Below are 26,451 nucleotides of genomic sequence, written 5' to 3' on the forward strand. Positions count from 1 at the left end.
AGACTTGCTCCCATCCTCCTGCCCCACTGTCTTTGGGATTTCTATTGCTCAAGAAATCGGCCAAGCAAATTTATACACAAGGACATAAAACACTGCTTATTTAAACCCATTAGTTATATACTGTTAACATTATTACAGTGGGCAAGATGATGTTTAGCTTATATATACTATGTTCCTAAAATAAAGAATGACTTGATAACAAACCCAACTATAATCTAATTGTCATGAGTTGATGTCATCTCTAAACTGTATTGTTGTAAAAAACTTTTTAATTTGGCATATTGGATGAATGAGGAAAACTGATGTTCAAAAACTTTTTAAATAGAATACATACCTGAGCTATTTGATGCACCTATTTTCACTTTCATGTTTGTTCTCTTAAGACTAATAAAGTTAAGTCACCCCATTTTTCCCACCAAAAGCCACATGACACAGACATTTCACTATTTGCTTCCAAACACAGATGGATCAGGATGTAACTATCCCTTAACAAGTCACCTTAAAGTGAGCAAGAGACCACATTCTAATTGTTTTTCTTGAAGTATAGTCTTTGGATCAATTGAATCAGAATACATGAGAGGAAAGAAAAGGAAAAGGTAAGAAAGAAAAGAGGGAAGGAAAGGAGAGAGGAAGGGAGGGAGGCAGGAGGGGAGAAAGAGAAAGAGGAAGATAGATATAGAAGGAAGGAGGAGAGGAAGAAGGGAGGGAGGAAGGAAAGGGTATTTTGGAGATAGATTCTTATCTGGGAGGGCAGATCAAGATCTAGTGTTTTCCAGTGAGCTTTAATTAACCAGAAGGTGGCATAATGGTAGATGTCAGTGATTTGGGAACATGAATCATCAGATGATAGGCAAGTGATGTAGACAGGGATATGTCAGAAGCCAAAGACAAATTTAATTGATATTACAATGTTGCCTAGAATCCTACCAGATTGGGTGGTTATACTTATAATAGACATGCTCATCATCATCAGAGCTATCATCATCAGGCACCTGCTAATGAGTGCAAGATAAGCATGCTCTACATATATTGCTTTTTTTAATCCTTCCAATAACCACTGAGTAGGTATCTTTTTTGGCAGATGGGTAAACTGAGGCTTAGGCTTAAGTCAACGAACTTACCGAAGGTGACACAGTATGGAGTATATGGGATTTGAACTTTGGTTATTGTGTTTCAGAATTTCCATGGCTAGTAATCAGCTGCAGATAACAGCAGTTTCTACAACAGCTTTTACTGTCAAATATATAGGAATCATGCAATAGCTTTTTTTGCTCTGTCCACATGAAGTGAGTATTGGGGTCAAATCACTAAAATCTAATGGATGAAATGGTCATAGTATAGTCAGCTCTGGTAGTTTTAGCAATTTCAAAGAGCAGTGATGATTGGTGTTATAAAAAGCCATAACACGTATTTCTAGAAAGGAAAAGGCAACTAAACCTCTTTTTCAATCATTTCATTGCATGTGCATTTGGCAAATCTGTCACTGCTTCTGGCTATTGTGTCTTTTGTTGGAAGTACTTCTTTGCATGGATCTCTTTACTTCATGATCTTCGATTATGTTTTTGAAATCACGGCTTGGAAGCTATTTACTCTTAATAGATTTTAAAAACAAGGTCACATTTTAATGTGAAAGCTTTAAAATTAACCCCCTTGCTGAAATGATGTGAAATAGCTCAGCAATATTCCCATGACCTGTTTTTATGCCTTTTGATATCTTATGTGATCTCCAAGCAGTTGGACAGATTGTAGCAGAAGCTGTGGAACCTGGCTGCCACTGTCACTCTGACACTGAGCCTGGTGTTAGCAGCACAGATGAGGGGGAGAGGCACTGGAGGAAGCCGGAGATTGACACAGGTGCAGGTAAGGGCACATCATTACCTAGGAAAGACCTTTAGAAAAATCCTCTGCAAGACAGCCTCGTTTCCGCCTTTCATCTTCCGACCCTTGCTTCCTCCTTCTTCCACTTTTATTTTCTTTTCAACTAATGAATTTGATGGCAGGAGATGGTTGAGAGGCCTTAGGGGAGCTTTAAAGCTGATATCAGATATGAGGTTAATACTCTTTTTTTGAATGGATTAGTGCCTAGATTGGAGGGAAAAAAGACTTTAGATTGATTATAAAACAAAATATCAGTAGGGATTTTCAGATCAGTCTTATTTCGTAGTTGCCCTCCCAGTCAGTTGACTAGGGAGGAAGATTTGCCTTACTGACCCACTGGAGACCAGAGAGCCAAGGCACATTTCACAATGGTTTATTTGAACGCCTTATTTTTTTTAAATTAGGGAAGAATTTGTTGTCATCAGCATATGACCTGGGCTCTTGGTGATGAGTATTCCAGCTGCAAGATTGCCAATTAGAGTGACTCAACAGACCATGACTCATATGTATCAGGGCAAACATCCCATGCCCTTGAAATCAAGTCTCTCCCTATTTAGTATTGGACTTTTTAAAACCACCCTGATTTGAATTTATGTGTGTGTATATAGGGGGAGGGGTTATTTATTTTATTCATCCCATGGTCACATTACCCCCCACTTCTAATTTTTAATGACAGTCATTAAGCACTGTGAGGTTATTTGAGATTTTAGCCTATTTTCAAGCAAATGAATTTGCCAGCCATAGTTTCATGGTGCTAGCAGAAGACACAAGACTCCTGGGTCAGAGAAAAAGGACTATATTACTCACAATAAATAGTAGCCAGAATATTTGCACATATGCCATTTCCCTGAGCTCCAGTTCCCCCCAAGTAACGTGGAGAGGGCCGGTGACACTTGAACGTGAAGCAGACAAGTTACAGAAGGACCCCAAGGGCTTAGAGACTCCAAATCTTTTGTGGTGGCCATTCCACCAGAGGTCTTCCAGTGTACTCACAGATATTCTGCCATGTGGGCACGGCAGTCATTCTTGATCAACTCTGATTCAAGCAAGAAAATATGGTTTATTGTAAGCAGTGGAGGAGGAGTGTGGAAGACTCGTTAGGGAGTCCTGTGTGCCAGAAACTGTGCTAAGCATTTGATGGTTTGCTATCACAAGGATTCTGTGAGTTGAGTGTTTCTATTCTCATTTTATGGATAGAAAAATGAAGGCTTAGAAAGGTGTTGTTTCTCAAGTTCACATACATAGTAAGTGGCAGAGCTGATGTTTTCATCCAGATCTATCTGACCCCGAAGTCCACCACTCATTCCACTAAATCGAATTGCCTCTGTTTATGAATGTTGCTTGCTCTCTTATATTCATTTTCCCCCCAAAGTCCATGATATTACTATCAAAAAACACGTCATGGTTTTCATACTGATACTTCTTGGAAGGATTTCAATTTCTCTCTCTCTTACCTCAGGAATGTCATGTCTGACTCCCCCATGGTGATCGTGTTCATATAATAGCTCAGCTGGATGCTATTAGCCCTTTCTCTCCTAGAATTTAGGCACAGTATATTATTATATGTTGTCTAGGCAGTTTTATTCCCCCATTTTCCTTAATGTTCTTTAATTAATCCATAAATTTAAAGTCCAGCTTAGCAAAACAGAGAATTTTATTTAAATGTTTTTCATAACCGATTTATTAATATACTTTCATGCAGGAATTTGAATAGCAACAGATATACTATTAAAGAGACTTAACACACTTTGCTTTAATTTAATTTTATTCTAAATCCAATAATAATCTATAATGAGATACAATGGACCAATGAGATGAAATATGAATAATGAAAAAAATTCAGGTGAATTGGCTACATATTCTCTGAATGAACATTGGGCTCTACATTTCCCTCTGGCTGCTTCTAGGTACAATTTAGTAAATAACTCCTGTGATATGCTGAGGACCACATATAAAAGTCAATACCAACCCTACTGACAGACCTGAAATTTCTGTTACCTCTTTGAAAGAAGACATCAAAAGTTACCTTCCAAATATATTTTTAAGAGAAATAATATCAGCTATCACTTCCTTACTTCAAAATGGTTTATTTTAATAGCTGCAACAGACCAAGGAAATGCCACAAAGGACAGCTGTGTTTTGTGTTAGGGGAGAAAATGGAATGATAATACAGTCCTGAAATTGGGTATCAGAATAGGGAAGAAGGAAGATCAGGGGTTGAGGTTGCTGGTAGATTGTTGGTAATGGGTTGGGGGTGGGGGTTAGATGGCTAACCAAAAAGACAAGAAATAGAAAATATGAGGAAGACACATTTGCCTACTTTATAAGTTTATATAATTTGGAGGTTGACACACTGGTATGATAACTTATGGCTTCGAGCCCATGGGCCTCTATAAATTAAAAAGATTAGATTGATAGCGAAATTATTAAGGTGATCATTTTAGATCTTCCTATCTCCCTAAATATTCTGCAGTTGGAAAATTTAAGTGCTTTGGGTATTTGGCATGGCATACCTTTATTTATTTTGCATGGGTCATTTCAACAGAAATGCATGTCTTTGTGAAATAGTAAGAAATGCATTGAAGCCTTTAAGAAATATATTGAACGTACATTTATTGAAGTATGATGGCTAGTATACCCAGATTTGCTAGGGAAATATGGATGAGAACTTATGAAATACTTCAAGAAGGTTATTTATGTTGAAATTTATCCCAGACTACAAAGTCCTGTCTTGTTCTGTGATCCTGTTTTGCCAAAGGCAAATCAGTTTCTGAACTTAGATGGGAGGTATCTTGACCTATAGTACAAATTGGTGTCTTTAGTAAAAAGTCTTACCTTGAGCTATAAAGTTATTTGATGACTAAATCTAGATATAGTAGCTTTAAATGTGGGAGTAATGTATGAGATAATAATCAGCTCACACTGTATTGTGATTGTGTTGTCAAATGCCCACACAAGTCCAAGAAACACAGGCTGAGGACAGGCATATTATGATGCTATAGGGAACAATGATTTCTAAGGAGTGAAATACTGTTTTTCTTATTGTATACTTTTCTGCTAGTCCTAATATTTCAAATGAAAGTAGGATGTGTGTGTGTGTGTGTGTGTGTGTGCGCACATGGGTATGTGTGTGCATGAGAGAGAGATTACTGTAAGACATGGAGATTTTGTTTTCAACATTTCTGATATTTAATTTTCCTTTCAAATCAATGTGTCCATTAAATTGATAGCACTTCTTTTCATCACGAAGAGCCATTATTAAATCATGGTGCATGTTATAGTAGATGGCATCATAGAATCGAGGAAATATTTTATATATAATATCATTGGCTCTCACATATGATTATACAGAATATCTCCTCCCTGTGCACTTTGATTAAAGCGACCTTGTTTTCTAACCTTATTTTATAGCACCAAATAGGAATTTTGTGTTGGAGGAAAGGGCACCACTCAACTTAAACAAGGAATCCAATCAAGTTGCATCAGAAGTGGACATACTGGAGAAGAAAGAGGCAGTGGAGGAAGCTGAAATTCCCCGGCACAGGGATGCTGACACAGTAGACGAGAAAGGGGATGCAGCGCTGTGGGAAACACCCAGGGTTAATGAGGTTCCCTTGGGGGAGTGGAAGCCAACTGCAGAGCAGCCAGTGTTAGTAGAACAGTTTATAGAGGAAAGAGAGATCCCTCAGGGCATAGCAGAAGCAGAAGGGGATAAAAGGCCTGGTCATGAGGAGGTAAGCCCCCGGGGGAAAGACACAGCCGGAGCTTCTGGAAGTCTGAATGAAGGTCAGGATGAGGTTCCTGAAGAGGGGGCCTTGCTGCCAACAGTGCTGGACACACGGAAGGTGGCTGCTGAGGAGGAGCAGGGCTCGGAGAAGGCAGTGTTTGCAAGCAAGACAGCGCCTGGGAACTCAGAGTGTGTTCCGGAGGCGGCAGCTCTGAGGGAGGCAGTGACAGTGGAAATGAGGGAGGCTGAGAGAGGGGAGGCTGTGAGCGAGGCAGGGTCTGAAAAGCCTGATATGACGAACAGTGAACAGGAAGCATCTACAGACCTAGAGAACCTGGGGGCCATGGAAGATGCCGCATCTGAGAGAGAGGATGGTTCAGAAGAGGCAGTGCTTGGGGGAGAGGAACCGGCCAAAGAGGGGAAGGTGGTTATGGGAACGCAGACACCCTTGAGCTCCTCAACTCCTGAGAAGGCCGAGGCTCCCCAGAGGGGAATTTTCGAGGACAGCCGGGAAGAGCTTTGTAAGGAAGATACCGAAAGGGAGGAGGCTGAGACTGAGGCAGACTCTAACAAAGATGACAGGAAAGAAATGTTACCTGAGGAATTAGGTGTAGCGAGAGAGAAGAGGAAAACTGAGAAGCCAGAGGCACCTCTGGAGGAAACCGAATCTGAGCGGGAAGAGGTGAGGAGGGCAAATGCTCGTCAGGGTGAAGACAATTTAGAAGAAGAGCAAAAGTTTAAAGGGGAAGAGCAGGGAACCACAAAGGAAGTGATACCTGAGGAAGAGACACAAGTCCCCCCAAATGAAATGGCGTGTGATGCTGAGGGTGAAGCGCCCATAGGGGCATCTGAATCACCTACAGACACAGGGCCGCAGGGAGGAGATTCACTGAGAGAGACAGAGGGGACTGTGTTTGAAGCGGCACCTGCAGATGAAAAGTCGCTGGAAGACACAACAGCTCTGAGGAAAGAGGAAGGAGGGGAAAGACTGAGAGAAGCCCAGGACGCAGAGCAGAGCAGAGGCAGAGCAGAACCGCTCTCTCTGGAGGACGGGGCTCCCTCAGGGCAGGACGAGGGGCCAGGCCCTGAGCCGGAGGGTATGTTTGGAGGTCCTGAAACTGAGCCAGGGGGAGAGGGGCAGGTGCCCCAGGTGATGACCATGGCCACAGGTGAGGTCCAGGAGTGTGCAGTCAAAGATCAAGATAGCCTGGCGGGATTGGAAGGGGGAGATAAGGAAGGGCCCTTGCAGGGGCAGCAAGGAGCGGGGTTCACAGCGATGACCCAAGAAGATGTTTCTGAGGAAGACTCCACGATGGCAGAAGAGCAGAGGGAAGAAGCTATGGATGTGGACCCAGAAGAGGAGGCAGATAAAGATCGCCCCCTGGGGACAGGAGTGATGGCCCACGGGGACACAGAGGGGGCTGGGAGCTTACAAGGGGGGGTGGCGGTGGCTGAGGAAGATCTCCACCCAGGAGGAGCCGCAGGAACGGCCGAGGAGAAGAGGGAGGTGTTGGCAGATTTGAAGACCCCTGAGGGGAAAACAGAGGCAAATAAAGCCGCCTCCTTCTTGTCAGATGCTGCTGGCAAGGAGACGCCGCACCGAGTGGATGACTTACGGGGGGAAACGGCAGCTGCCGAGGTGGTGGTAGAGGAAACAGAGCTGGGCAGGGAGGAGGTGGCGGCGGTGCAGGAGGCGACAGGGACTTGGGTGGGGACTCCACGAGAACCTTCAGACCCGAGAGGGGAGGCCCCACAGACAGGGCCGGATCCGGAGGGCGGGGCACTTGATACCACGCAGCAACGCGCAGAGTCGGTGGTGGGGGTGGTGGGCGAGGAGGTGGGCCTGGGGAGCTGCGCCAGGGGGCAGGAGTTGGGTGCAGCCGAGGAATTCAGCCTAGGACTGTGCCCGGGGAGAGAGTCAGAGCCTGGCAGGGAGACCCTGCAGGGCGTGGAAACACTCCCTGCAAAGCCTGATTGCCCTGAAACCCAAGAGAAGCAGGAGCTCACCGTGCAAAGAGAAAAAGAAAGTGAGAACGCACATGTCTCCCTGAGCAACATGAAGGCCTAAGACTTTGTGGCAGAAGGTGAGTGTAAGCCTGCTCTGTTCGCAGGACCAAACAGATCCCCCACCTGAGGTACCCTGCTCTCAGGGCGGGCTCCAAGCGCCGCCAGTCCGTGCACACACCTGTGCACAGTCACACCAATTCTGTGCCGCTTAACCCCAAGCCCAGGAGGACAGCGGCTTTGTCAGGCCCGGGTGGAGCCAACCTGCACCGGGGACCCACTTCCACTCCTTTCGCCCCTGAGTCCCACACTCTGCTCTGTGGGCACAGCTCTCCACAGTGGTGAAATCCGTGTCTCCTTCCTGGAGCTCCCGAGTTGAAATCAAGAGAATGGGCCACAGGGACACACCGCAGACAAAAAGAATCACACTCTATTCCCCATTCATTTCCCTTTTAGTGGTTAAAAGGATGGCTGTGATTATTAGCCTTCCAATGGGCTCTCTGCCTTCCTTTCTGCAGTGTTTGTGAAGTTTAATATAAATATTGCATAAATTATAAAATATATGAAAATATTTAAAACGTATACAAATTATGAAAATACATGTAAAATACTGAAGATTGTAACTAAAGGCCAAATTTCTCTTTTAGCATTTCCTCCATTCCTGCTATTTCCCTGATGCCCTCCTATCCGTAGTGCCTGTTTCTACTACCCTGAGTGATTTCACTCATAGTTCTGTCCCTCTTATTATTTTTCAGGATATTTTAAGATGTCTTCTGGAAGACTGGAGAAAGATTCACCAAGCATCTCACTAGAACTTTAGATTTTATCTTTTTTTTTTTTTTTAATCATTGTATTGTCGGAGCTAATTCCCAATGTGGCAGTGCTGGTCAGTACACAGTGAGCACCTTGAGAATAGCTGAGTAGATCTGCGGGACCCTCTTCGGGGCCACTCTCTTCGGGACCACTGGTTCCTAATGGAGGGCTGTGAGGCTGTTACGTATTCAGCCTGGCCAATGTGTCTCTGCTCAAACCAAACTGATAGTTTTCACGTGTTTGACTTTTACCAAAGAGCACCTGAAAGGCTCAGTCCTCACATCTGTTTAAATTCCTTTTTATTTCTAATCAAATATTAGTCCCGGTTTCATACATTAGAGTTTTATTTCAAGTCCATGGCTTGGGGCATTAATGACTTAGTTTGTGCAAATGAGCTCTAAAGGTCCTTCCTCATACACTCAGGACTAAGATTGCGCCAACCCTGTAAATCTCCCCAGAAAGGAACCTCATGGCACATAAACTCACCTACATTTAGAAATAGTCATTCATCCTATGATGACTATTTACGCAGAAGAGTAAAGCGGCAATCTTATTTCAAAATGCCCTTTGTTTTTGTGTGTGGGGATTTCTGTACTTCTGCGTTCTGAGGTAGACATAAATGCTTGTGGCATTTTGTCCCTGGGGGCCTTATTTATAGCTCCATTCAAATTTAAATCAAAGTAGTAAATAATTTAGCTGACTGAAATGAGTATCAATAATTATAGCAGGTAAACGGTGCACATGAGCACATACACCAACATTCTAGACCCTAGATTCTTCGGTTGATGTCATTTGATAGAAAAGAAACTTAGAATAAATTAGTGCACTGCTCACCTTCCCAAGTTCTGTTATTTCAAACCTGTGAACTAACCTTGCAGGGCGTTGTAAATCAACAGTCAGAATCACTTTCTAAATTACTCCTTGATATTACTAGAAATAGTTGTGCATCGGCATGCCTGCTGGAGATTTCCATTTCCTTGAAGACATCTTTGTTCATATAGCAGTACCCTAAAGGGCACATATGTTTGGCCATCTTTTCTCACATGAGGGGGTGAAACAAAATTTCCTAAGGCGGTGATTCTCCAGCTGGAGTACACATTAGACTTACATGGAGCACTTTCATGAATGATTCAACCCCTGGCCCCCCCTCCCCCAGAGATTTGGATTTAATTAGTTTAGGTGGGTATAGAGATCAGGTGTTTCAGTTTTGGGGTTTTTTTTTTTTTTTTTTTTTTTGTTTTTTAAATTCAGTTGATTCTACTATGGAGCTAAAATTGAGAAGCGCTGCCCTAAATCGTCGTATAATCTATGCTGGCTGCCCTACCCTCTGTCCCTCGGGACCAGGCATATTCTCTTTATAGGTATGTTTCATTTTAATAAAAGAGCTGTTGAATGATCAAAGCTATAATGGACCTTTGGGTCTCAAAATGTGGTCCCTTGATCAGGACATCAGCATCACCTGGCACTGTTCCAAATACTAATTCCCACCCTCATCTCACACCTATTAAATTGGAAACTCTGTGGCTGGGGCTACGCAGTTGGTGTTTTAACAAGCCCTCCAGGTAATTCTGATGTACTCTAAAGTCTGGAAACTGCTGTTGTGGACTATGGATTGTACTGAGGATTAGTCTCAGTTGGAAAATGGATTGCAGAAGCATTGTGAACTTTCTCGCTGTGTCCCTCTCTTTCTTTTTCTGTCTCTCTATTTTTCTTCCTTTGTCTAGGAAAGGGCACTCACTATAAAAGTGATGGATTCAATATTAAGCTCATTTTTATTATGACTGCAATAATGTGTTTATGAAGTCTTTCAGCCTGGTCCCCTATTGAGGTTGAGTGTCAGCCACAGCACACCATAGATCTCCATCATCTGTCTTAAGTTTTATGGGTGGGTTTCATTTACATTATATCTGATTTCATTTATTACTGAACTGCATGACTGTGGAGCTCTATGGTAGTTTTTCCTGATCTCAACCTGAATGCCACAGAGCACTGTGAAGACACAGCACCTTATGGGAAAGACTGTAAACTTGTTAATTCCATTGAAGAATGAGTTTTGTACAATGTGCTATATGGAAATTGCATTGAATTATTTTTATATTTAACACATTCCGTCAAAACATTCTGTAACATAATTCTACAATCTGCATGTGGGTTTAAGTGTGAAATTCAGTGTTGTGATATTTTGATTAAATGAATCTTTCTCTGCAAATACTCTGTTGATAAAACTATATGTGAAACCAAACTGATTTTTCCCCTAGTTTCATTATTAAAAGCATAAACAAACTATATGTTTACAGATAAGACATGTGAATGATTCTTTATAAATAGATTAGACTGAAAATTTTCTTTGTCCTTTCCTTAAAGTTAAACTTCATAAACCAGAGAAAATCAGTTTCATTGGGCTGTTTATATTGACTGTCTATATTCAAACATGTCTGCATTCATGTCTTTCATATACATAATGTTAGGAAAATTATCACCAATTCATAAATAAATAAAGACAAGCTCAAAATCATAGTCTTTTTTTTTTAATGTTTTATTTATTTCTAGGAGAGAGAGAGAGACAGCGTGAGCAGGGAAGGGTCAGAGAGAGAGGGAGACACAGACTCTGAAACAGGCTCCAGGCTCTGAGCTGGCAGTCAGCACAGAGCCCGACGCGGGGCTCGAACCCACGAACTGTGAGATCATGACCTAAGCGAAAGTCGGACGCTTAACCGACTAAGCCACCCAGGCGCCCCTCAAAATCATAGTCTTGTCTAAAATCGTGGTCAGTCTCAGGTCTTCTGACTCCAAATGCTAACGTTTTTCATCTCGCACACTATCCTCTGGGAAGAGATGAAAAAGAGTATTTAATGGATACTAAGACACTATATGCACACTTATACATGTTTTTGTTTACTTGTAGAAGGAAAGAGAAAAAACTTATAAAGAAACTAAAGAAGGATGAGTTTGAGAGAGTGACTTTGAAAGAATTCCAACTATATTTATTCCCTGTTCTCTTTTACCTCTTTCAGCTGGCTTAGAAGAGGAAAGAACAAATCTCATTAATATATTAATAATATTAATATTCCCTATCTGCAAGAAGGGAATTATATTTACAGCCAATCAAAGAATATGGTAAATTATTTAATTAATTCAGGAGAAAAATAGACAACCAAAGTAAAGGTAGGCAGAATAAGCTACTTAATTTTTCTTAATTAAGCCTTTTCTAAAAAAAAATAATAAAAAAATAAATTTAAGAAAAGCCTTTTCTGTGGCTTTATATTCTTTGTTACAAGCTTTAAGTATGGTTGAGTTCCTTAACATTTCTAAGGCCAATGATTTGGCCACAATTATTGCCCTTGGAAAATGATTTTTTGAGAAAGGAAAAGAAAGCCTTAAAGATTCATCTAATAAGTGAAATATTCCAACAGCCTCAAGGACAGCCCAGGAGAGGCCACATCTGACCTTGGACAATATTTCCTTCCAGTCTTCTATATCGCCTGATTGTGTCATTTAAAAGAATCTCCCTGTCAGCCAGCAGCAAGAGGTACAAGGGAACAAGGAATAAATACAGCTAGAATTCTTTCAAAGTCACTTTCAAACTCACCCTTCTTTTTACGTTAAGTGTTTTCCTTTCTTTTAATACGATGCCCCATAACAGGAAAACTATAATGGGAAATATAAATTCTGTAAGATAAAATGCTGCATTATTTGAGAATACACATTCCTTTTGAAATTCTTTCCAAGAGTCTCAGACTATTTAATAACCTGTGCAACCCTTACAAAACTTTGCAATGATGCAATACCCCCACGTTCTATTAGGGAAAATAGAGTACCCAGAAGATTCCCGGGACAGAGATCCTGCTGCCAAAATCTGTTTAAGAACCAGCTCTCTGCCTCCTTTGTCAGATGTCTCCTGGTCTTTATTAAATATCTACGTATGAGGAAAGGTTACGTTAAAGAAAGAAATTATAGGAGAAATTTCCTACTTGTTTGGGAGCTTGGTACTAATGTGACACAGGGATCTTCAAGCTGGAGCGAGTAGACCCCAGGAGGGTAAATGAAGCTTTTCAAGGGATTCATGGCAAGGCTACTTTCCAAGTGTTCCACCCACACATGCACTCTTGTCATACAATGGACTCGAAAACTAACCTGCACCAAGGTCTTTCCTTTTGCCAGTCTCCCATTCTCTCTTCATAATATGTGTCAGCTCTTCGTTCATTTACCAACTTTCTGTGTTGTCTCTGGGATGTCACAAAAGATGAACAATTTGAAATATGGCGTAGGTATTGAGAATGGGAATGACCTCGGTGACTGGTTAACAAATCTTTCTGCAAGTCAAGTGGTTTTCAATTCTTTGTTTACAAGAAAATTAATGAGGACTTAATTGAGTTGTCTGCTGATAAGCCATTAAAATAATTTTTGGTATTTTCTCAGTCTGTGGTTTCTGGCATATCACTAAGAAGGTCAGAGAAGATAATGCAGCACAAAACACCAAACCACTTCCATTCCCATCTCTTATGCAATGTGCACAAATCTGACATTTGTTCATTTATACGAATAAAACAGAAAATGGAGTAGAACTGAGGGTCCACACTCTCATTTAGCATAAATAGTATTTGTTCACAGATACACAGACTAATTACAAATAGAAGTCACCATCCTCTTTTTAAGCGTTTGTTTATTTTTGAGAGAGAGAGCGAGCGTGAGGGGGGAGGGGCAGAAAGAGAGAGGGAGACACAGAATCCGAAGCAGGCTCTGAGCTGGCAGCACAGAGTCTGATGCAGGGCTCGAACTCAAGAACCACGAGATCATGACCTGGGCCAAAGTCAGATGCTTAACCGACTGAGCCACCCAGATGCCCCTAGAAGTCACCATCTTAGGAGATGCATTTCTACTTTTACTTTTTATGTGTAACATAAAAACTTATCATACCTGTATGTTATGTCAGTCAAATGCATATTACTCATTAGTGCAATGATAGCTTAGTCCAGAAGAAATTTAACACATAGAAACTTATATTCATAAGAAAAGTTTTATAGGAGAGCCTGGGTGGCTGAGAATCTGACTCTATTTCAGCTCAGGTCATGATCTCATGGTTTGAGATTTTCTCTCTCTCTCTCTGCCCCTCCCTGGCTTGTGCTCTCTGTCTCTCCCTCCCTTTCTCTCACAAATAAACATTTTTTTAAAGAAATTTTTTTACAGAGACAAAAAAGCAGACTCTGAACTATAAAGAACAAATGGAAGGGAGGTGGGTGAGGGGATTGGTGAAATAGGTGAAGGGGATTAACAGCACACTTATGATGAATACTGAGTAATGTATGGAATTGTTGAATCACTATATTGTACACCTGAAACTAATATAATTAATTGTATGTCAATTATACTGGACTTCAAATAAAAATATTTAAATTTTATATAAGAATTTAGTTATAGAGAAGTATGACAGGACAATCAAAAAAGGCTCTCAAACATAAAAATACACTACAGTAGGATAAAAATCTGTGGCCCAAATGGAATGGAAATTAAGAAAAAAATGTGAGGGCACTTATGTAGGTCAGTCAATTAAGCATCTGATTTTGGCTCAGGTCATGATCTCACAGTTCATGTGTTCGAGCTCCATGTCAGGCTCTGTGCTGACAGCACAGAGGCTGGGGCCTGCTTTGGATTCTGTGTCTCCCTCTCTCTCTGCCCCTCCCCTGCTCATGTTTTGTCTCTCAAAACTAAATATTTAAAAAATGTAAAAAGAAAAAAAATTATGTGAGTTTTCCTAATCTTAAAGAAGAGCTTAGTATATACTTTTGAAAATGGATATCTTAGGTCAGGTTCCCTGGGAAACACTCTGGAACAAAGGTTTGTATGCAGAATGTTTACTGGGGTGTGCTCTTGGGAGTAACAGTATGGGAGACTGAGGGAAGCAGAAATGGGTGGAAGGAGAAGATGGGCTATAATGTCATCACCCCAAAAGCTGTGCTTGTCCCTGAGACTGCAGTCCATCATGTGGGATGCTCTGGAGCTCTAATGACAGAAAAAGGCAGAGGGTGTCCCCACTATAGGGCAGTCACTGATGTCAGCTGTTTCCTCAGGAGGGAGCCTAACCTTTGAATAGCAGCTCCCTTCAGTCAAAAGCACTTCCTGTGGAAAGACTCTGATGCCAGCCAGCAGCTGACGCCACCCCAGCTAGGGAATGAATGTATTGACTGAGAAGGGGGTATCTTGTTGGCACCCCACAACACCCAATACATGGATAAAGTGGATAGAAAATTGCAATAGCATTTTTATTTCTTTGGACCCATTTAGGAAAGAGATGTAACTGTTTTACCCTAAAACATCCCATTTTATAACATGCTAGAAATGACATTTCTAAGTACTACTTAAACTTATAGGAAAACTTGTAGATATCAATGAAAAAAAAATGTGTAAGGGGGTACTGACAACTTTCCAAAGCACTCTCAGTGGTTATGTAAGCAAAAATATTTGAAGAGCACTGGTGTAATGAACCAGGTGACTAGCACATGGCTGCTGCTTCTCGAGCTGCAAGGCATGGCAGCCATCATAAGCAAGTTGCTAAAATGTTGATTAATGCATGAAGTTTGTTTTGGCTACGTACTATTGAAGCGATTGTCAGAAAAATAAATGAGTGGGTCGTGAAGCTTGGGGGTGCTCCAGGGAAGAAGAATTCTAGCACAATGTCTCGCTGTTTCTAGGGAAGGAAGTGTGCCTCTGGGGTGTGTCCAAGTACACAGTCACGGTAGTCAACAGTTGTACTTAAACAGTGACTCCGTGTTAGAGAGCAGGGATCAGCAAAGTCTCTCTATGAAAGAGCAGGTACTACACATTTTAGGTTTTGCGGGACATATAGTCACAGCTCCTCAATGCTACCATGTTAGGGCAAAAGCAACCATGGACAATACGTACGTGAGTGTGCTTGTGTTCCAATAAAACTTTATTTACAAAAGAAAGGTAGCCTGCTAGATTTGGCCTGAACACTGTATGTTTGTAACCTGTGCTAAAAAGCAATCAAGTAAGTAGCTCTGTAGCTATGTAGACCAATGCTCACTTCCCATATGCCATAGAAGTTTCAGTTTTCAAAAATATTCCCTAATCATAAAAGTTTGGAAATGACAGGTGTGAAGAGCAAATTGCCCTTTAATCCCTCAGTGGAATGCATGATTTATTAGAATCTCTCTTTCTTTTTAAGACTATTATTAAATCTTAGCGAGGTTTTCACTCCATCCTTCCCCTCCTTCTCCATCTTCTCTGGTACATCTGTTAGGGTGCAAACATGAGGTGCTGCGAAGAAGGAAAAAGGAACCCGAGAGTTCTGACAATCACACTTCATGTAACATGGGCTGACTTGTTCTACAATGGAGTGTCAGCTCCATGAGAGAAGAATCATGCTCCATTCTGGCCTATGTTCAATTCCCTGTGCCAAGAACAGTCTGGCACATGGCACATGTTCAATAAATATCTGGTAAATGAATGGCTAAATGATACAAAATGCAGATTGAGATCATGTTTTATAGATTGTCCTGAACATTTAAGCCCAAAATTAATTGAAGATGATAAAATGCAGGAAGTATCCAAATTTGTTGACTGAAAATGATATTTCCATATAATTTTAGAGGTAACAGGGACACTAGAGATCAGAGATTCCACCTTTTCCTGTTTAGATACCAGGTTGAGAAAACAGTGGCCCAAAAGGTCTGAGGCCTGGGCTACGTGTTGGTTAGGGACAAAGTGGAATTAGAACACCTATCTTTAGTCTAGAGCCCATTTCACTTCACAGTATGGCTGCTCATCAGTCAGATTTTCTTTTTGGATATTCAAAATCCTAATTTCTAATCCAATCCCATTCTCTAAAACTTGGTGGGTTGTTTTTGTCTGTTTTGTTTTTAGGACAGCTAATCTAGTCCTTGCTTTGCAAACACTGAAATGCAAGTTTTCAAATGCAATGTCAGTGAAACATTTTGGTTGTCTGGATTATAGATGGCTGTAAGGTTATCATTGCCCGTTTGTAATCCCCACTGACAATGCAAAGGCTTGTAGCTAGAGGCAGCAGAAATCCCACATGCTAGATATTTTATGCACACAGACACACAAACGCACAAGTGCTCTCTCTCTCTCTCTCACACACACACACACACACACACACACACACATACACACACACCTGTCATGGATTAATTTAAAGAAAAGAAAATCTCTGAGAATGAACAAACTCTCCCCACTGAACTAATCATAATGTTAGTGGCTGCCTACTTAGCACAGAATTCTGCAGCGGAATTCAACAAATTACAAACCTATTTAAGCATGTACAGATTGGCTTAACAACTCAAATCTAAGTCTCTGGTTCTCAATTTCGGCTGCACATAGAACTCTCCCAAGGAAATTTTTTAAATCTCTGAGGGTGAGAGACAGGCATCAGGATTTTAAAAAGTCTCCACAGGTGATTAATACATGTAGTCAGAATAACTCCTGATTTGAAAAGGTAGACTGTAATGTGATTTCAGAATTCTAACTTAACAGGTATAATACAGCATAACACATTTTGCTTTTACTACTTTACTCACTTTATTCTTTTACTCCTTTACTCATTAAGCCTCACAATGCCACGAGGAAGGGGCTATTAGCCCCATTCTATAGATGAGACTGAGACACAAAAACGTGAAGTAACATACTCAAGTCACAGAGCTAGGAAGTGTCTTCACTGGGACTTAACCCAGAAGAAAATGGCTCCATTGTAAAGTTCTCAACATTTATCTGGCATTAGACTGTCCTGGAGGACTGATTCAATTAGAATTTGCTAGAGTTTTTTATTCCTTAGGGCTGCAGGGCACCTGAGAGTTTGCATTTCTAACAAGTCCCTGTATGATGCTCATGTTGCTGGGCCAGGGACCAGACTTTGAGAATCTAGAGTTCAAACTGTGTTTTAAAAAGCCTGCCAGGTGATGCGGATGCACACTTAAGTGTGAGAACCACTGTTCTCAATGGCTCTTAGCCTGGGCTGCACGTTAGGATCTACTGGGAAGCTTTAAAAAGCCTGATGCCAGGCTGCACACCAGAACATTGGAATCTTTGGGGAGTAGGACCCAGCACCAGTCTTTTTTAAAGCTCCCCCGGCAGCTATGGTAGGGAGTCACTGCTTTAGAGTCTACTCTCTTATCCACAACATTCTTTATCCTGCCCTCCATGTGGCGATGAAGGCGTCCAAAGGCCGTATGGCCACAATTACATGAATAACACTGGTCGTGGTGAGCACCGGGTGGTGTATAGAAGTGTCGAATCACTTTATTGTACACCTGAGAGTAATACAACACCGTATGTTAACTAACTGGAATCAGAATAAAAACTTAAATGAACAAAACACAAGAATAATGTTGGAATCATTGCTCTCTCACTGGAGAGGCAGAATTTGATTTCTATTCTATTAGGCTCCATGGTGCTTATAATTTTGATTTTTTTAGTGTTTATTTTGGAGACAGAGAGAGACAGAGTATGAGCAGGGGAGGGGCAGAGAGAGAGAGACAGAATCCCAAGCAGGCTCCAGGCTCCCAGATGTCAGCAGAGAGTCCAACACGGGGCTCGAAATCACAAACCACGAGATCATGACCTGAGCTGAGGTCAGATGCTTAACCGACTGAGCCACCGAGGCACCCCGTATCCATGATACTTATAAATGTCCTTCCCATTACCATGGAGGTCCCTTCCAGAGAAGAATACTTCTCCATCGATAGTGAGATGATGCTGTTTTCACATCTTAATTAATCTCTATTTGCAAACTGTAAGATCTGTGATGCTCAGTTTTGGTGGCTTTGGGGGCGATTTAGCTTCTGGCCAGCCACCATATCTTAAATGCCATTTCTCAACTGAGAGAGTTTGTACACATGGTAATTTCTGGCCCATGTGTCTCCTAAGAATCAGTGTAAAATGGTTGAGCACTCTGAGTAACCCAAGTCAAGGGATTTCCGCTATACTGACTACCTCTAACCAAGATGATAAATAACTTCAGTCTTGTCCAGTTCACACCTAACAAGTGTTTCAGCTGATTCTGAGATGCTGGGGAAGGGCAAAATCACAATGTATCCACCTTGCCTCCCAAAAGTTATGTCCAGGGAACATCAGGGTAAAATAAACAAGAATGGTTTGAAGGAAACCAATAAAGAGAAAAATAAATCAGATAAGGGTAGCCTGAGGGAAAGAGATGGAAATGACAGGGGGAGTCTGGATTATACCTTGTTGGTATATAATAGTGGTTTGCGCCCACAGGTCATTATCACATAGACCTTGCATTATTCGTAACTAAAATCTCATAGTAAACAGAAGAAAATTGGGTAATAATTCTAATTTTTATTTTAGAGATGAACAAAAGGCCCTCAAATTTTTCTACCTTTCTGTTCCTAAGTGTTGCATTCTGTGTAATTTCTTCAGGCCTCCTGCCAATTATTTATCTGTGTCTAATCTTCAAAGCTTCTGCTTTCAACAATTTTTCCATTTCTTAGACTTGTATTTACTCTTTAATCCAAATCTTCCTGTTCATTTTTGATGATTGCATGCTGCTTACTAAATTTTTTCTACTTCATGTCATTTTGTTTTTAAAATTTAGTTCTTTCCTATTCTGAAATGGATTCTTCTAATATCTAGCATCCTTGGCAGCCTGGATCTATAGTTTGTTATTTCTGCTGACTTTCATTCATAGTGGTTTGTTTCTCATTTGTTTGTGAGTATTGAGTTAATCTGAATTTGTGAATAATTCCCTCAGGGTCCAGTTTAATGTGCCAGTCTTTAATAAATCTTCTCCTCATGTGGGCTCAAGGCTTAATCTCCAATTTCAGTTCTAATATTCCATTGCTCTCAGGGCAACCTGGCTCTTCCCTTGTGCTTACCCAGATAACTGATGGTTTTAGTTCACTTTTTAAAAAAGAGAGTTTCCTTATTCCCTGCAAGTTCAGCAATATAATAAAAACTTAAGATTTATGCAGAATCTACTTGTATTGTAGTCTGAAGGCTCTTGAGGTAGTGAGTCTCTGTACTACAAAAGGCAGACTTTTTGACATAATCTTCAAACTAGTTACATTATTTAATTGTAAAGTAAGAGAATATATATATTTTTTTCAAAATTCATAGGTACAAGTTCCCCAAAATAAGGTTTGGATTGACTATGAAGATGCCAGCGATAGAGACTAAACTTTCCGGCAACTAACACTTCTTAAATGACGGTTTAACACAATTGTCTTAAAATGGTTGTGAGGAGATTTTAAAATTGCAATGCTCTTGTTATTGGCATTTAACATTGTAGTGCTCTTTTTAGTGGCATTTAAAATTGTAGTGCTCTTGTTGGTGGTATTTCTTCCCATATTTTAACTCCAGGAAAGAGTTCATATATGGGTCATGGAAATAACTAGGTTGTATGAAACTTTAGAGAAGCAAAGGATTGACATAGTCTATCTTCTGAGTACTCACCTCATTTTTCAACTGCTTTCACTCTCTTGTAACTTGTCTACTGCAGCTTGGAGAATAAGGGGTTAGGACCTCTTTAGATTTAGAGGTGAGGAACAGGGGAGTGGGCCAATGTCAGTTTTGGGGTTTTGATATTGTACTAGAGTTGTATAAGATCAGCCACTGGAGGAAATCAAGTGAAGAATACATAGGACCTCTCTGCACTTTTTTTTTTTTAAGTGTTCTTTATTTTATTTTAACTTTTTGAAACATTTATTCACTTTTGAGAGACAGAGAGAGACAGAGTTTGAGCAGGGGAGGGCCAGGGAGAGAGGGAGACACAGAATCCGAAGCAGGCTGCAGGCTCCAGGCTCTGAGCACATCAGCACAGAGCCTGAGGCGGGGCTCAAACCCATGAACTGCGAGATCATGACCTGAGCTGAAGTCGGACACCTAACTGACTGAGCCACCCAGGGGCCCCACTGCATCTATTTTTGCAAATTCCTGTGAATTGATCATTATTTAAAAAAATAAAAGTAGGCTAGCAAGAGGGCGTGAAGGGGAATGTTCTGCCTTGCTCTGACCAGGCTTCCAAAAAGTGAGGGGGGAAGAGACCCTTTGCAGCACACTCGGGATTTATCCTAGTTCTCCAAAGGCATCATGGCCAGAGCTCTGAAAACAAACATCATTTGTCTGCTGTGAGATCGCTGAGTGACCCGGCAGGGTGACAAGCTCCTGGGGTGAGGGTGTAGACAACCATCTTCCCCTTGGAGATCCAACTGATGGATCCCTTCAAATGTTATGTTCGTAGCTATTCATGCCAGGTTTACAAATAAACACCATAAATTAGCACCATGGGAAAAATGGACTCCATAGGGTCTATGAAAATAAGAGGAAACATGACTTTCAAGGCACATTGTTTAAAATTAAGGGGGTATAGGAGGATCTGTTTTTAACCAGACTAAGAACACCAACATATGTAAACACTTATACACATTTGTAAACACTCCTGTTTGTTGTGGTTCTGATTAATTGCAATGTATGCTTATACTGTGAACAATCACTTTCGATACAGTAGTAAGACATTTGACAGGAAAATTGCACACAAGGAGGTGTCTCTTTGTGATTCTTGAGCTGTATTAATATTTTAAAGCAATTAAGAGCTTAATGGATAGGGTGGGAGAAAGGAACAAACTAATTTGGCTTTAGCAAGCAACTTGAACAGTCTCCACTACTCACTATTTTATGTTTTGCAGAATTTCCATTTGTATTAATAACTTATTACTTCTATTAAACATGCATTTTCCCTAAAGCCTAATGTTTCTTCAGTGGAGACCAATTAACTGGGACTGTCTTTTCTTAGCTAGCCAATTATTTTAATTACTAGAATTTTTAAAAATGTGCTTGCTTTGCATAGATTTGACCACTTGAATTTGCCCCCCATATGCATGGACTTTGTATTCTAGAAGGGGGGAGGGTTTTGGCGAACCATGTGGTTGCCAGAACTAATTGTAGAAATTCGAGGTTCTGCAGAGCAGCAGACTAACAATCTGTGTCAATACACCATTGCTTTTCATCCTCCTCTCTAACTCGGTGCCTTTCCAATCCAGCAGTCTGCTGTTAATAATTATTGATTAATAAATAAATAAATTAATTAATTCAGTTTCCTTGTTCTCTTTGTGAAGAACCATGGCTTGCAGGATGAACAGGCAACTTCTGAAACTAAGGAGGAGCTATACTGTAGTAGGCGGGGCTCTATTATAACAAAACTTGAAGGTTTGCTCCCTTATTCTTTTGGGACTGGTACTAAAAAGCACATGAAGCCCATATTTAATGAGCATTGAAGCGTTAAAAGCAAGAGTAATAAAAAGACGTTTCATTCATTAGATCTCCATGGAGGTGAGGGAGGCTTCCCCTGAAAGAATGAGCACCATAGACACGGAATTTGTTTCCAGGGGTTAGTGCCCTCCCAGCAATGCCAGGAAGCTGGTTATTTTCATGCAAATGACAGGACTTCCTGAAAGGCATGCAAAAAGTCATTTCCAGCTTGCAGAGAGACACTGAACACCTAACTAGGGAGGGGAATAAATACGAGTGATGATGAGACAGCTAAATAGGAATGTTCCAATAAAGTAGGAAAATGTGTAAGCAGATTGGTGAAAAGAGAGAAATAACTAGAAGCAAAAGGGAAGAGGTGAAAGTCAGCTTATGGAAATTTAGCGCAAGGGTAACAAACATCCAGAATTAGTACCACTTTTGCTGGTGATAGGGGAACTTACAGAGGGCATGATCAAACACACCTAACAACTGAAACAGAGTGAGAACGGTGTTAGATTTGTTTAAAAAGGAGGCCATGAAAGTGAGATGGTTCTAATACCTCAGTGTAAGCAAAGCAAAACCTAAGCCTATAAGTGTCTCAAAGTTAGGAAATCAAAACCTAAGTACGAGCAATCACAAACAGCCAACTAAGCTTTCCCAAATAAGGCAACTGCTTGAGGTATAGCCAATCAAATAATTTCCTTGCTTTGTGTCCTTGTCTTTTCTACAAAAGTCTTGCTCCCATTTCCTGCGGGTGGAGCACTCCTAACCACTTTGGTATGGGTGCTGCCCCATTGGAATAGATTTTCACTCAAAGAAACTTAACGTTTTTAACGTGCCTCACTTTATCTTGTAACAACAGAGACAACAGGATACTCAAAAGGTGCTGAAAGAAACCAGACTAAATTTGGTCTTAGCCAAGCTGCCTCCTGAACCCTTTGTTAATTCATTCTTACTCTAATTGAATTATTCTTTGACCACTTATTCTTTCATTCCACAAACCACTCCTTACTAAGGAGGAACTAGTGGTCAAAATTCCAATCATTTGCATGCCTGCTATCACAGTTTGGTCTCAGGAGAAAGCAGACCCCTAGCAAAAGCTCATAAGCTGTTTACTTCTTAAGTAATGCAGTCCCTGGAGGCAGGAACCAGGAAAGATGGAGGAGAGGAGGGAGAGCCAAGCCTATAGAGTGGTATTGAGCTGGATGCCTTTTGATATCAAGGGACTGACTGTCAGTCTCACCAAATTGTTTTCTGAAGCACTAAATATGACTGCCTCCGGACAAGGGGTTGTGGTAGAGATAGGAGAACTTATTTCCTGACTCTGATGTCCCGTTGGTCAAAGGATTATCCACAGGTGCACAGGTGTTAACAGCCAGGTTCTGTTGCAAAGACCTACAGAACCCGAGGCATGTCTCATCAAGTAATAAGGGAGGGAGCGCAATAACAGTGATCTGGGAGGTGCAGGGCAGTACAGACCTGGTCTGACCTGAGGCAAAGTAAGGTCACGTTGCCCACAAGAAATTGGTTATGTGATGGTGGGTGACTCAATGGCAAGTGGCATAGGTGAGGCCAAGAAGATCTGAAATGACACTTAATAAGTGTCTAATGCTTGATCCTTGGAGACATTAGTAATCAACTGTTTATATTCTTTTTTAATTTTTTTAAATGTTTATTTATTATTGAGAGACAGAAAGAGAGCATGAGCAACGAAGGGGCAGAGAAAGAGGAAAACACAGAATCCGAAGCAGGCTCCAGGCTCTGAGCTGTCAGCACAGAGCCCGACACGGGGCTCGAACTCTCAAACCATGAGATCATGACCTGAGCCGAAGTCAGACGCTTAACTGATTGAGCCACCCAGGTGCCCCATTTATGTTTAATTTAACTGCATTGCAAATCTGGTTATAATTTTATCCATGTTGTGCCTTTTGTGTTCTCACATCCTTTTTTTTATGTGGCCTCAATTGTAGGACCTTAACTTAGGGCTTGTCTTATAAACACTTAAATTTTCTCAACCACAATCCTTTCATTAGCTTCCAGGAAATAAATGATTAGCCCTTGGTGCTTGCTTGATTCCCCTCTTAGTCATGTTATATCAAGCATGGCCAATTGTTATGGAATATTTATCATGTGCCTCACACTGGGATGTGTGCATTTCATGCATTTACTTAATTTTCTCTGTGAGATACAGGTGGGGAATCTGAGGATCAAAGTGACTAAGTAACTTGCCCACAAGAGGTCATACAATGAGGGGAAAAAAATAGAACTTTACCAAGTCTGACTCTAACGCTCATACCTTAACCACTCTGCCAGTGCTTTCCTCCCTTCCTTCCTCCCTTCCTCCCTTCCTCCCTTCCTCCCTTTCTTTCTTTCTTTCTTTCTTTCTTTCTTTCTTTCTTTCTTTCTTTCTTTCTTTCTTTCTTTCTTTCTTTCTTTCAAGAGAAAGAGTGTGAGAGGAGGGGAGAGAGAGAGTCCAAAGCAGACTCCACATTCGGTGTGGAGTCCGACACAGGGCTCTATCTCACGCCCCTGGGATCATGACCTGAGCCGAAATCAAGAGTCAGAGGCTCAACCAATTGAGCCCCCCAGGCACCCTATGTCAATGCTTTCCAAAGTGTGGTCCCAGGACCAGCAGTATCAGCATCTCCTGGGAACTTGTTGGAAATGCAAAATCTTGGGCCCCACTCCAAAGCTTATGATTCTAAATCCTGGGGGGCTGAGGTCAAGAAAAAAAAAATCTGTATTTGAATAAACACTCTAGTAATGCTGACACAGGCTGACATTTAAGAACTGCTTTATGCTATTCTGTTTCCTACAGTTTTGTCCTTGGTTTAGGATAAACATACGTCATCGAGTGTCCCATTCATTTTTATTCTGATTACTTCAAATTATCCTCAATCTTGACATTGATTTTTTTTCCCTTAGACTAATTTGAGTTTCGGGAAATGAAAAAACAAAAAAAAACCACCCTGAAAGAAGAATCTGGTATTCTCCACTAAGGATTCATTTTTGAAGTGGCCTTGAGCAGACCATCAATTATTATACGAGTAGAAAACTGAAGGGCAAACCAACATTCAAATGATTTTTATTGCATTTCATGGTCTTGCCGGAGTCTTACCCTTTACTGATTAGTTGAGATAAAAGAAGAGATGGAGGTTAGTGAAATCAGTGAGCTTCAAATCGTTTTTTAAAGATGGTGAAGATACCTTTCTTCTGCATATGAGCCCATTGCTTAAAAGACAGATACTTGAGATAATATTCTTTTTATCTCACTAATTACACAGAAAGCCCAGCTGAAAGTGCTTTGGAGATGTGTCCTCATCAGCAGGGCTTGGCACCCATGGCAGTGTTTTAATTCAAGAAGCCTAATTTAATTAGTGCCCTGCCACTGGGTCGGCCGCTGTGCTGCCTTGGATCTCTGGCCTGAGGAGAAATGGGCAACCCCTGCTCTTTTTATTTCCAGTTAGCCTCATAAAAGGTAGGATGTCCAAGGAGGGAGAGGAACTTTGCTTCTCCATCATGTTTTGCATACGGTGCTAATTGAGCTGACAGTCTCGGACCACAGTCTGTTACTGCAGCGGCTGAGCCTTCAGCTGACACCGGGGAAGGGATTGCAAATGTCAAATGGCTCATCTTTGCCCTTGTGGCTTTTGAAATATGGAAGGGAGCGGATCAGGGGGAGCTCTTCAATCTGCATGCTTGAGTAACTGCAAGCAACACAAAACTAGGAAGGAATAAGGTATTCAAATCCTACTGGTAATGGCTACACTATCTCTCCCTGCTTTCCCTACCCAGTGTGCTAATGAGGAGAGGAAAATGTGAAACTCCTTGGCTTCCCTAATTGCTGTGCTTTGCCCTCCTAACTTTTTTGTTCCTGCTTATCATGGTGAGAGCCTTGCTTCTGTCAATCATTTCTGGTTCATTCTGCCTAGAAAATAACAATGTGTATTTTTTGAGCCTTGAGATTATTCCAGCCCCTTCTTTTCCATAATTAACACAGAGAAAATGATGATGATGATATTTTTGGTTTTACTTTGCAATAATGAGCCACAGCAATCAGGAAAGGTTTGTTTTTTCTGGTCCCTGAAACTTCTCCTGGGGCAAATCCCAAATTTTCCCCAGGACAGCAGAACTGCAGATTTCCTTGCTGTTACCACAGTTCTGGACTGTGGACATTTGTTATTTTTATTCCATTTTCCCCCCACAATGGAGGCAGTACTGTGTAGTGAACAAATCACGGATACTAGTGCAAGGCACACCTAGTTCTGAAACCTGGTTCCATTCTGTACTAGCTTAGATTCATTAGCCACTTGAACAATAAAGGGAAAAAAAATACAAAATAAAGGAAAATAAAAACAAAAAAGGAAAACTCTCCCTTTCCAGAGTTATTTGGAGAAATGAGTAAAATAATAGCACTTAAAATCATCGACAACAGTTCCTGCCACATAGTAAGTGCTCAATAAATGTGCTTTCTTGCTATTTTTACTTAGCATGCTCCTTGTTGGGGAATGCTTTTTTGGCTCTTGTATTTGATTTAAAGGGTTTGATTTCTCTGTTGATTTGATTTCAGGTGTAAATAAGACGTTACAAAATAAGATCATACTAAGGTTGCTGGATCTTGGCTCACACTGCCTTATAAGGATAAGCTCGAAGTTTGTTATTTGTAGGGGGTTTTAAGGATATTGATGGTTATTTTCACATGAGAGGAAAACATCTGCACCCTTCTCATGCTCTCCTCTTGCAGTACAGCTCTTTGGCTGCATGGTGATTTAAGAGTAACAATAAACAAT

At 41.1% G+C, this 26,451-nt stretch overlaps 1 protein-coding gene across 1 annotated transcript in view; it reads left to right on the forward strand.

Moving 5' to 3' along the window:
• Positions 1 to 10,923, forward strand: part of ERICH3 (glutamate rich 3) — a 113,860-nt gene extending 102,937 nt beyond the window's left edge. Inside the window, exons 14-16 of the mRNA XM_039222130.1 lie at positions 1,735 to 1,860; positions 5,290 to 7,689; positions 8,365 to 10,923. Of these exons, the coding sequence (XP_039078061.1) occupies positions 1,735 to 1,860; positions 5,290 to 7,673 (2,510 nt within the window). The 3' untranslated portion in view covers positions 7,674 to 7,689; positions 8,365 to 10,923. The remainder of the gene's footprint in view (positions 1 to 1,734; positions 1,861 to 5,289; positions 7,690 to 8,364) is intronic.
• The last annotated feature ends 15,528 nt before the right edge of the window (positions 10,924 to 26,451 follow it).

The sequence above is a fragment of the Hyaena hyaena genome, unplaced genomic scaffold, assembly GCF_003009895.1.
Source record: "Hyaena hyaena isolate Hyena2069 unplaced genomic scaffold, ASM300989v1 scaffold_1061, whole genome shotgun sequence".
Lineage (NCBI taxonomy): Eukaryota > Metazoa > Chordata > Mammalia > Carnivora > Hyaenidae > Hyaena > Hyaena hyaena.